At 43.8% G+C, this 12,138-nt stretch overlaps 1 protein-coding gene across 1 annotated transcript in view; it reads left to right on the forward strand.

The window, feature by feature from the left end:
* dlgap2a (discs, large (Drosophila) homolog-associated protein 2a) overlaps positions 1-12,138 on the forward strand; it is a 95,691-nt gene that overhangs the window by 22,836 nt on the left and 60,717 nt on the right. The window contains exons 3-4 of the mRNA XM_063006749.1: positions 1,461-1,529; positions 6,056-6,215. Of these exons, the coding sequence (XP_062862819.1) occupies positions 1,461-1,529; positions 6,056-6,215 (229 nt within the window). The remainder of the gene's footprint in view (positions 1-1,460; positions 1,530-6,055; positions 6,216-12,138) is intronic.

Genomic DNA, 12,138 nt, shown 5'->3' on the forward strand with positions numbered 1-12,138 from the left:
GATTAATAATTTTTTTAATCGTGATTAAAATTTGAATGTGTTAATCGCGTTAATTAACGCAATTAACGACAGCCCTACTTTTAACAAATTATTTTTGGAATATGTCTACCTCTCTGATGATGTAGACCCCCCCTCCCCTCCATAAACTATATGGCCAAAAGTATTTGGACGCCTGACCAGGAGCTTGTTGGACGTCAGCCGCTCTTCTGATGTATATGTGTGGGAATTTGTGCCCATTTAGTCAAAATATGACAGAATTTGTATGGATGGGCAAATTAACTATATGGCCAAAAGTATTTGTACGCCTGACCATGAGCTTGTTGGATGTCCCATTTAAAAAAGAAACAGTATTAAAACAGAGTGACCCCTATGTGATCTTTTCAGCTAAAACAACTGATGTCTATGTATGTCTATGTGTGGGAATTTGTGCCCATTTAGTCAAAAAAAGACAGTATTTGTATGGTTGGGTGCTGATTGATGTTAATGTTGATGTTCCAGTTCATTCCAGAGCTGTTGAGTGGTGCTGAGGTCAGGGCTCTGTGCAGGACACCAGAGTTTCTGTATGTCTGTGGGAATTTGTGTCCATTTACTCAAAAGATGACAGCATATTAATGGCTGGGCACTGATGCTGGTCAAGAAAGCCTCAGCTGATGGGGTTGATGGGGCTGAGGTCAGGGCTCTGTGCAGGAAGCTTTTCTTCCTGTCTTTATAGAGCTCGCTTATGCTGGAACAGGGAAGGACCTTCCCTAAACTGTTGCTGCAAAGTTGGAAGCTATAATTTCCTTCATATAACTCTCTTCATATTATTTACCCCCGTTAGCAACTGTTTCGGCGTCTGTAGACTCACGTCTCTCTCTGTGAGATCCGTCGCTTCGTCATAACTCCTACAATCAAATCCAATCAGGCGTATTTATTTCCTGGGCTTTTTAAAATAGCTGCCGTCGTCTGAGATTCTCCACCCGCGTTCTTCACCAGCACGCAAATTACTCCCAATTAATTTAGAAGTGGGAGCCATTAATTGTTATTGTGGCACTCGGCAATTATTCACGCTGATAAGGTGGTCGCGTTCGGGAGAGACGCTCGGGCTCCGAGTTAAGAGCAAGAACGACCGGATTCGCTTTCAACTCCGTCGCTCTGGTTTTTATTATTTATAGAACGAATCAAACGTGTTTTTAATAATCTAACGTACAAATAAATAAATCAGTGTTGAGGACGATATGTCTGTCTATAACATCTACTGTATATATCTATCTATATATCTATCTAACTATCTATCTGTCTGTCTGTCTATATATATATATATACTGTATATATATATATATATGTCTGTCTATATCTGTTTATCTATTTATCTATCTATCTATAATATATATATATCTGTCTATCTGTCTACACACCCACACTAACATGCTTTCCTCCCTCCTCTGTAACACTGTTGTATTTTCTCTCTCCACTTGCAGCTCGTACCGGTTGGATAAATCCAGCAGTGATGTGGTTAAGTACCTCACCAACTTCGCCGCAGACTTAAGGTGAATAGTGCACACACACACACACACACACACACACACACACACACACACACACCTACTACAGAACCTGGAATACCAAGAAAAAATTATTATTATTTTCAGCCATGTCAGAATAGGTGTAACCGGTCATCACTGATCCTGGCCTATCAAGAACCCATCATCCATCCTGGGATCCCTCAGTGAACCCAGGCATTCATAAACTGCTTAGTTAACCTGGTAATGCAATAATTAATAGCAAGAACCCATCAAGAACCCATCAATGAACCTGGAATACAAGTAACCCGTCAATGAACTTGTAATATCAAGAAGCCATCAATGAACTTGTAATATCAAGAAGCCATCAATGAACTTGTAATATCAAGAAGCCATCAATGAACCTGTAATATCAAGAACCCATCAATGAACTTGTAATATCAAGAAACCATCAATGAACTTGTAATATCAAGAACCCATTAATGAACCTTTAATAGCAAGAACCCATTAATGAACCTGGAATACCAAGAACCCATCAATGAACCTGGAAAACCATGAACCCATCAATGAACGTGGAATACTAATAACCCATCAATAAACCTGGCATAACAACATTCATTAACTCTCCATACAAAAAAAGCCTTAATAAACCTGACATTCCAAAAACCCATCAATAAACCTGGCATAACAGAACCCATCAATGAACCTAAAATACCAAGAATCAATGAACCTGGAATACAAATAACCCATCAGTGTACCTGGCATCTCAGGAACCCACCAATTAACCTGGAATACCAAGAACCCATTAATGAACTTGTAATATGAAGAACCCATCAATGAACTTGGAATATCAAGAACCCATCAATGAACCTGGAATACAAAGAACCCATCAATGGACTTGTAATATCAAGAACCCATCAATGAACCTGGAATACAAAGAACCCATCAATGAACTTGTAATATCAAGAAGCCATCAATGAACTTGTAATATCAAGAACCCATCAATGAACTTGTAATATCAAGAACCCATCAATGAACTTGTAATATCAAGAACCCATCAATGAACCTGGAATACCAAGAACCCATCAATGAACTTGTAATACCAAGAACCCATCAATGAACTTGTAATATCAAGAACCCATCAATAAACTTGTAATATCAAGAAGCCATCAATAAACTTGTAATATCAAGAAGCCATCAATAAACTTGTAATATCAAGAACCCATCAATAAACTTGTAATATCAAGATTCCATCAATGAACCTGGAATACCAAGAACCCATCAATTAACCTGGAATACCAAGAACCCATCAATGAACCTGGAATAACAAGAACCCATCAATGAACCTGGAATACAAAGAACCCATCAATGAACCTAAAATACCAAGAACCCATCAATGAACTTGGAATACAAAGAACCCATCAATGAACCTGTAATATCAAAAAGCCATCAATGAACCTGGAATATCAAGAAGCCATCAATGAACTTGTAATATCAAGAAGCCATCAATGAACCTGGAATATCAAGAACCCATTAATGAACCTGGAATACCAAGAACCCATCAATGAACCTGGAAAACCATGAACCCATCAATGAACGTGGAATACTTAGAACTCATCAATAAAACTGGCATAACAACATTCATTAACTCTCCATACAAAAAAAGCCTTAATAAACCTGACATTCCAAAAACCCATCAATAAACCTGGCATAACAGAACCCATCAATGAACCTAAAATACCAAGAATCAATGAACCTGGAATACAAATAACCCATCAGTGTACCTGGCATCTCAGGAACCCACCAATTAACCTGGAATACCAAGAACCCATTAATGAACTTGTAATATCAAGAACCCATCAATGAACCTGGAATACCAAGAACCCATCAATGAACCTGGAATATGAAGAACCCATCAATGAACCTGGAATACCAATAAACCATCAATGACCTTGACATTCTGAGAACCCACCAATGAACCTGGAATAATAAATACTTACTAATAGACCTGATGTACTAAGAACCATCACAGAACTAATAACCAGCTTATGAACCGTTAGTTCTACCTGTCACACCAAGAACCCATCAGTTAATGTAGACCATCACGTACCTGTCACTAATCATGACCTGACCACGAGACCTGGATCACCACACTATATCATCCCAAATAATCTGTACAGTCTGGAATGCCCTGTGGTCTGACGAGACCAAGATAAACTTGTTTGGCTCAGATGGTGTCCAGCATGTGTGGCGGCACCCTGGTGAGAAGTACCAAGACAACTGTATCTTGCCTACAGTCAAGCATGGTGGTGGTAGCATCATGGTCTTGGGCTGCATGAGTGTTGCTGGCACTGGGGAGCTGCAGTTCATTGAGGGAAACATGAATTCCAACATGTACTGTGACATTCTGAAACAGAGCATGATCCCCTCCCTTCGAAAACTGGGCCTCATGGCAGTTTTCCAACAGGATAACGACCCCAAACACAACCTCCAAGATGACAACTGCCTTGCTGAGGAAGCTGAAGGTAAAGGTGATGGACTAAACCCAATTGAGCACCTGTGGCGCATCCTCAAGTGGAAGGTGGAGGAGTTCAAGGTGTCTAACATCCACCAGCTCCGTGATGTCATCATGGAGGAGTGGAAGAGGATTCCAGTAGCAACCTGTGCAGCTCTGGTGAATTCCATGCCCAGGAGGGTTAAGGCAGTGCTGGATAATAATGGTGGTCACACAAAATATTGACACTTTGGGCACAATTTGGACATGTTCACTGTGGGGTGTACTCACTTATGTTGCAGCTATTTAGACATTAATGGCTGTGTGTTGAGTTATTTTCAGAAGACAGTAAATCTACACTGCTATACAAGCTGTACACTGACTACTCTAAGTTATATCCAAGTTTTATTTCTATAGTGTTGTCCCATGAAAAGATATAATAAAATATTTGCAGAAATGTGAGGGGTGTACTCACTTTTGTGATACACTGTATAATTATTAATCGTGTCTCCCAGAGCACAAAACGTTCTTATTAATTAAAGCCACTTGATGCGACCGGATCCTAAACAAAAGCTTCGTGGCAGCTACGTGAGGATCCTCGTTTGCTCGGCCAGCAATTAGCCGTCTGTCCAGCTGGCATCGGAACGCTCGGACGCTATCGAGCGGGATTTCTCAGCCACTCTCGGCGTGATTGGCTCACTAACAAGCCGCTCGATTTGCATTTTCATTTGGCACTATTGATCTGGAGGTTTAGGAGAGCGACCAATCGAAAGAATGTCCAGCTTCTGGTTAGCGTGTCAGTAATTTAACGGACAGAAGAAAACAGACGGAGCTGTTCGACTCTCGGTGTCCTGCAGGGACTTTCGCTCCAGGCTGAGATTTGTTGGGTTTAAAAGTTTAATTCTTGGCTTGGCGGGAACACGAGAGTCCAAACGTCCGAAAGTTCAGTACAAATGTTCCTCTTTTATTAGTTATAATAATTAAAATAAATCTACAATGTTTGGACAAGTATTTTTTTATTTATGTGTTTCAGCCATGACAGTTGCTAACAGGTGTAATATATATATATATACTGTATATGTTCATATAAAAACATAACAAATACACCGATCAGCCATAACATTAAAACCACCTCCTTGTTTCTACACTCACTGTCCATTTTATCAGCTCCACTTACCATATAGAAGCACTTTGTAGTTCTACAATTACTGACTGTAGTCCATCTGTTTCTCTGCATGCTTTGTTGCCCCCTTTCATGCTGTTCTTCAATGGTCAGGACCCCCACAGGACCACCACAGAGCAGGTATTATTTAGGTGGTGGATCATTCTCAGCACTGCAGTGACACTGACATGGTGGTGGTGTGCTAGTGTGTGTTGTGCTGGTATAAGTGGATCAGACACAGCAGCGCTGCTGGAGTTTTTAAACATCTCACTGTCACTGCTGGACTGAGAATCGTCCACCAACCAAAAATATCCAGCCAACAGCGCCCCGTGGGCAGCGTCCTGTGTCCACTGATGAAGGTCTAGAAGATGACCGACTCAAACAGCACCAATAGATGAGCGATCGTCTCTGACTTTACATCTACAAGGTGGACCAACTAGGTAGGAGTGTCTAATAGAGTGGATAGTGAGTGGACACGGTATTTAAAAACTCCAGCAGCGCTGCTGTGTCTGATCCACTCATACCAGCACAACACACACTAACACACCACCACCATGTCAGTGTCACTGCAGTGCTGAGAATGATCCACCACCTAAATAATACCTGCTCTGTGGGGGTCCTGTGGGGGTCCTGACCATTGAAGAACAGGGTAGAAACAGATGGACTACAGTCAGTAATTGTAGAACTACAAAGTGCTTCTATATGGTAAGTGGAGCTGATAAAATGGACAGTGAGTGTAGAAACACACTTTAATTTTATGGCTGATCGGTGTAAAGTATCTGTCTGTCTGTCTGTCTGTCACACTCTGTTATTGTTAGCTAGCATTTGGACTTGTTGTCCTCTAACGTACCACGTTCCAGAACCTTTCATGATCTCCTGTTCTCGTTCTTTGTTCAGTCAGAGCTACCATCTTCAGACGACCAGGGACGTCCACCCCAGCATCACGCTGGACCCCTCACCCAATTACAACTCGCCCAAGTTCCGCTCCAGGAACCAGAGCTACATGAGGGCAGTGAGCACTCTGAGCCAGGCCAGCTGTGTTAGCCAAGTCAGCCAGGTGAGTTACTGTTCTCCAGTCACGTGACCTGGAGGCCACGCCTCCTTTACTAAAGCTGAAAGGTACTTAGGTTACACCTCCTTTACTGGAACTGACAGATACTAAGGCCACGCCTTCTTTACTGGGACTGACAGGTACAGAGGCCATACCCTTTCTACTAGTACTGGCAGGTACTTAGGTTACACTTTCTTTACTGGGACTGACAGGTACAGAGGCCACACCCTTTTTACTGGGACTGACAGGTACTTGGGTTACACCTTCTTTACTGGGACTGACAGGTACTTAAGTTACACCTTCTTTACCAGGACTGACAGGTACTTAGGTTACACCTTCTTTACTGGGACTGACAGGTACTTAGGTTACACCTTCTTTACTGGGACTGACAGGTACTTAGGTTACACTTAATTTACAGGGACTGACAGGTACTAAGGCCACGCCTTCTTTACTGGGACTGACAGGTACAGAGGCCATACCCTTTCTACTGGGACTGGCAGGTACTTAGGTTACACTTTCTTTACTGGGACTGACAGGTACAGAGGCCACACCCTTTTTACTGGGACTGACAGGTACAGAGGCCACACCTTCTTTACTGGGACTAACAGGTACTTAGGTTACACCTTCTTTACTGGGACTGACAGGTACTTAGGTTACACCTTCTTTACTGGGACTGACAGGTACTTAGGTTACACTTAATTTACTGGGACTGGCAGGTACTTAAGTTACACCTTCTTTACTGGGACTGACAGGTACTTAGGTTACACCTTCTTTACTGGGACTGACAGGTACTTAGGTTACACCTTCTTTACTGGGACTGACAGGTACTTAGGTTACACCTTCTTTACTGGGACTGACAGGTACTTAGGTTACACCTTCTTTACTGGGACTGACAGGTGCTTAGGTTACACCTTCTTTACTGGGACTGACAGGTACTTGGGTTACACCTTCTTTACTGGGACTGACAGGTACTTGGGTTACACTTTCTTTACTGGGACTGACAGGTACAGAGGCCACACCCTTTTTACTGGGACTGACAGGTACTTGGGTTACACCTTCTTTACTGGGACTGACAGGTACTTAAGTTACACCTTCTTTACCAGGACTGACAGGTACTTAGGTTACACCTTCTTTACTGGGACTGACAGGTACTTGGGTTACACCTTCTTTACTGGGACTGACAGGTACTTGGGTTACACTTTCTTTACTGGGACTGACAGGTACAGAGGCCACACCCTTTTTACTGGGACTGACAGGTACTTGGGTTACACCTTCTTTACTGGGACTGACAGGTACTTAAGTTACACCTTCTTTACCAGGACTGACAGGTACTTAGGTTACACCTTCTTTACTGGGACTGACAGGTACTTAGGTTACACCTTCTTTACTGGGACTGACAGGTACTTAGGTTACACTTAATTTACTGGGACTGACAGGTACTAAGGCCACGCCTTCTTTACTGGGACTGACAGGTACTAAGGCCACGCCTTCTTTACTGGGACTGACAGGTACAGAGGCCATACCCTTTCTACTGGGACTGGCAGGTACTTAGGTTACACTTTCTTTACTGGGACTGACTGGTACAGAGGCCACACCCTTTTTACTGGGACTGACAGGTACAGAGGCCACACCTTCTTTACTGGGACTAACAGGTACTTAGGTTACACCTTCTTTACTGGGACTGACAGGTACTTAGGTTACACTTTCTTTACTGGGACTGACTGGTACAGAGGCCACACCCTTTTTACTGGGACTGACAGGTACTTGGGTTACACCTTCTTTACTGGGACTGACAGGTACTTAAGTTACACCTTCTTTACCAGGACTGACAGGTACTTAGGTTACACCTTCTTTACTGGGACTGACAGGTACTTAGGTTACACCTTCTTTACTGGGACTGACAGGTACTTAGGTTACACTTAATTTACAGGGACTGACAGGTACTAAGGCCACGCCTTCTTTACTGGGACTGACAGGTAAAGAGGCCATACCCTTTCTACTGGGACTGGCAGGTACTTTGGTTACACTTTCTTTACTGGGACTGACAGGTACAGAGGCCACACCCTTTTTACTGGGACTGACAGGTACAGAGGCCACACCTTCTTTACTGGGACTAACAGGTACTTAGGTTACACCTTCTTTACTGGGACTGACAGGTACTTAGGTTACACCTTCTTTACTGGGACTGACAGGTACTTAGGTTACACTTAATTTACTGGGACTGACAGGTACTTAAGTTACACCTTCTTTACTGGGACTGACAGGTACTTAGGTTACACCTTCTTTACTGGGACTGACAGGTACTTAGGTTACACCTTCTTTACTGGGACTGACAGGTACTTAGGTTACACCTTCTTTACTGGGACTGACAGGTGCTTAGGTTACACCTTCTTTACTGGGACTGACAGGTACTTGGGTTACACCTTCTTTACTGGGACTGACAGGTACTTGGGTTACACTTTCTTTACTGGGACTGACAGGTACAGAGGCCACACCCTTTTTACTGGGACTGACAGGTACTTGGGTTACACCTTCTTTACTGGGACTGACAGGTACTTAAGTTACACCTTCTTTACCAGGACTGACAGGTACTTAGGTTACACCTTTTTTACTGGGACTGACAGGTACTTGGGTTACACCTTCTTTACTGGGACTGACAGGTACTTGGGTTACACTTTCTTTACTGGGACTGACAGGTACAGAGGCCACACCCTTTTTACTGGGACTGACAGGTACTTGGGTTACACCTTCTTTACTGGGACTGACAGGTACTTAAGTTACACCTTCTTTACCAGGACTGACAGGTACTTAGGTTACACCTTCTTTACTGGGACTGACAGGTACTTAGGTTACACCTTCTTTACTGGGACTGACAGGTACTTAGGTTACACTTAATTTACTGGGACTGACAGGTACTAAGGCCACGCCTTCTTTACTGGGACTGACAGGTACTAAGGCCACGCCTTCTTTACTGGGACTGACAGGTACAGAGGCCATACCCTTTCTACTGGGACTGGCAGGTACTTAGGTTACACTTTCTTTACTGGGACTGACTGGTACAGAGGCCACACCCTTTTTACTGGGACTGACAGGTACAGAGGCCACACCTTCTTTACTGGGACTAACAGGTACTTAGGTTACACCTTCTTTACTGGGACTGACAGGTACTTAGGTTACACCTTCTTTACTGGGACTGACAGGTACTTAGGTTACACTTAATTTACTGGGACTGACAGGTACTTAAGTTACACCTTCTTTACTGGGACTGACAGGTACTTAGGTTACACCTTCTTTACTGGGACTGACAGGTACTTAGGTTACACCTTCTTTACTGGGACTGACAGGTACTTAGGTTACACCTTCTTTACTGGGACTGACAGGTACTTAGGTTACACCTTTTTTACTGGGACTGACAGGTACTTGGGTTACACTTTCTTTACTTGGACTGACAGGTACAGAGGCCACACCCTTTTTACTGGGACTGACAGGTACTTGGGTTACACCTTCTTTACTGGGACTGACAGGTACTTAAGTTACACCTTCTTTACCAGGACTGACAGGTACTTAGGTTACACCTTCTTTACTGGGACTGACAGGTACTTAGGTTACACCTTCTTTACTGGGACTGACAGGTACTTAGGTTACACTTAATTTACTGGGACTGACAGGTACTAAGGCCACGCCTTCTTTACTGGGACTGACAGGTACTAAGGCCACGCCTTCTTTACTGGGACTGACAGGTACAGAGGCCATACCCTTTCTACTGGGACTGGCAGGTACTTAGGTTACACTTTCTTTACTGGGACTGACTGGTACAGAGGCCACACCCTTTTTACTGGGACTGACAGGTACAGAGGCCACACCTTCTTTACTGGGACTAACAGGTACTTAGGTTACACCTTCTTTACTGGGACTGACAGGTACTAAGGCCACGCCTTTTTTACTGGGACTGACAGGTACAGAGGCCATACCCTTTCTACTGGGACTGGCAGGTACTTAGGTTACACTTTCTTTACTGGGACTGACAGGTACTTAGGTTACACTTAATTTACTGGGACTGACAGGTACTTAAGTTACACCTTCTTTACTGGGACTGACAGGTACTTAGGTTACACCTTCTTTACTGGGACTGACAGGTACTTAGGTTACACCTTCTTTACTGGGACTGACAGGTACTTAGGTTACACCTTCTTTACTGGGACTGACAGGTACTTAGGTTACACCTTCTTTACTGGGACTGACAGGTACTTGGGTTACACCTTCTTTACTGGGACTGACAGGTACTTGGGTTACACTTTCTTTACTTGGACTGACAGGTACAGAGGCCACACCCTTTTTACTGGGACTGACAGGTACTTGGGTTACACCTTCTTTACTGGGACTGACAGGTACTTAAGTTACACCTTCTTTACCAGGACTGACAGGTCCTTAGGTTACACCTTCTTTACTGGGACTGACAGGTACTTAGGTTACACCTTCTTTACTGGGACTGACAGGTACTTAGGTTACACTTAATTTACTGGGACTGACAGGTACTAAGGCCACGCCTTCTTTACTGGGACTGACAGGTACTAAGGCCACGCCTTCTTTACTGGGACTGACAGGTACAGAGGCCATACCCTTTCTACTGGGACTGGCAGGTACTTAGGTTACACTTTCTTTACTGGGACTGACTGGTACAGAGGCCACACCTTTTTTTCTGGGACTGACAGGTACAGAGGCCACACCTTCTTTACTGGGACTAACAGGTACTTAGGTTACACCTTCTTTACTGGGACTGACAGGTACTAAGGCCACGCCTTCTTTACTGGGACTGACAGGTACAGAGGCCATACCCTTTCTACTGGGACTGGCAGGTACTTAGGTTACACTTTCTTTACTGGTACTGACTGGTACAGAGGCCACACCCTTTTTACTGGGACTGACAGGTACAGAGGCCACACCTTCTTTACTGGGACTAACAGGTACTTAGGTTACACCTTCTTTACTGGGACTGACAGGTACTTAGGTTACACCTTCTTTACTGGGACTGACAGGTACTTAGGTTACACTTAATTTACTGGGACTGACAGGTACTTAAGTTACACCTTCTTTACTGGGACTGACAGGTACTTAGGTTACACCTTCTTTACTGGGACTGACAGGTACTTAGGTTACACCTTCTTTACTGGGACTGACAGGTACTTAGGTTACACCTTCTTTACTGGGACTGACAGGTACTTAGGTTACACCTTCTTTACTGGGACTGACAGGTACTTGGGTTACACCTTCTTTACTGGGACTGACAGGTACTTGGCTTACACTTTCTTTACTTGGACTGACAGGTACAGAGGCCACACCCTTTTTACTGGGACTGACAGGTACTTGGGTTACACCTTCTTTACTGGGACTGACAGGTACTTAAGTTACACCTTCTTTACCAGGACTGACAGGTACTTAGGTTACACCTTCTTTACTGGGACTGACAGGTACTTAGGTTACACCTTCTTTACTGGGACTGACAGGTACTTAGGTTACACTTAATTTACTGGGACTGACAGGTACTAAGGCCACGCCTTCTTTACTGGGACTGACAGGTACTAAGGCCACGCCTTCTTTACTGGGACTGACAGGTACAGAGGCCATACCCTTTCTACTGGGACTGGCAGGTACTTAGGTTACACTTTCTTTACTGGGACTGACTGGTACAGAGGCCACACCCTTTTTACTGGGACTGACAGGTACAGAGGCCACACCTTCTTTACTGGGACTAACAGGTACTTAGGTTACACCTTCTTTACTGGGACTGACAGGTACTTAGGTTACACCTTCTTTACTGGGACTGACAGGTACTTAGGTTACACTTAATTTACTGGGACTGACAGGTACTTAAGTTACACCTTCTTTACTGGGACTGACAGGTACTTAGGTTACACCTTCTTTACTGGGA

The sequence above is a fragment of the Trichomycterus rosablanca genome, chromosome 13, assembly GCF_030014385.1.
Source record: "Trichomycterus rosablanca isolate fTriRos1 chromosome 13, fTriRos1.hap1, whole genome shotgun sequence".
NCBI lineage: Eukaryota > Metazoa > Chordata > Actinopteri > Siluriformes > Trichomycteridae > Trichomycterus > Trichomycterus rosablanca.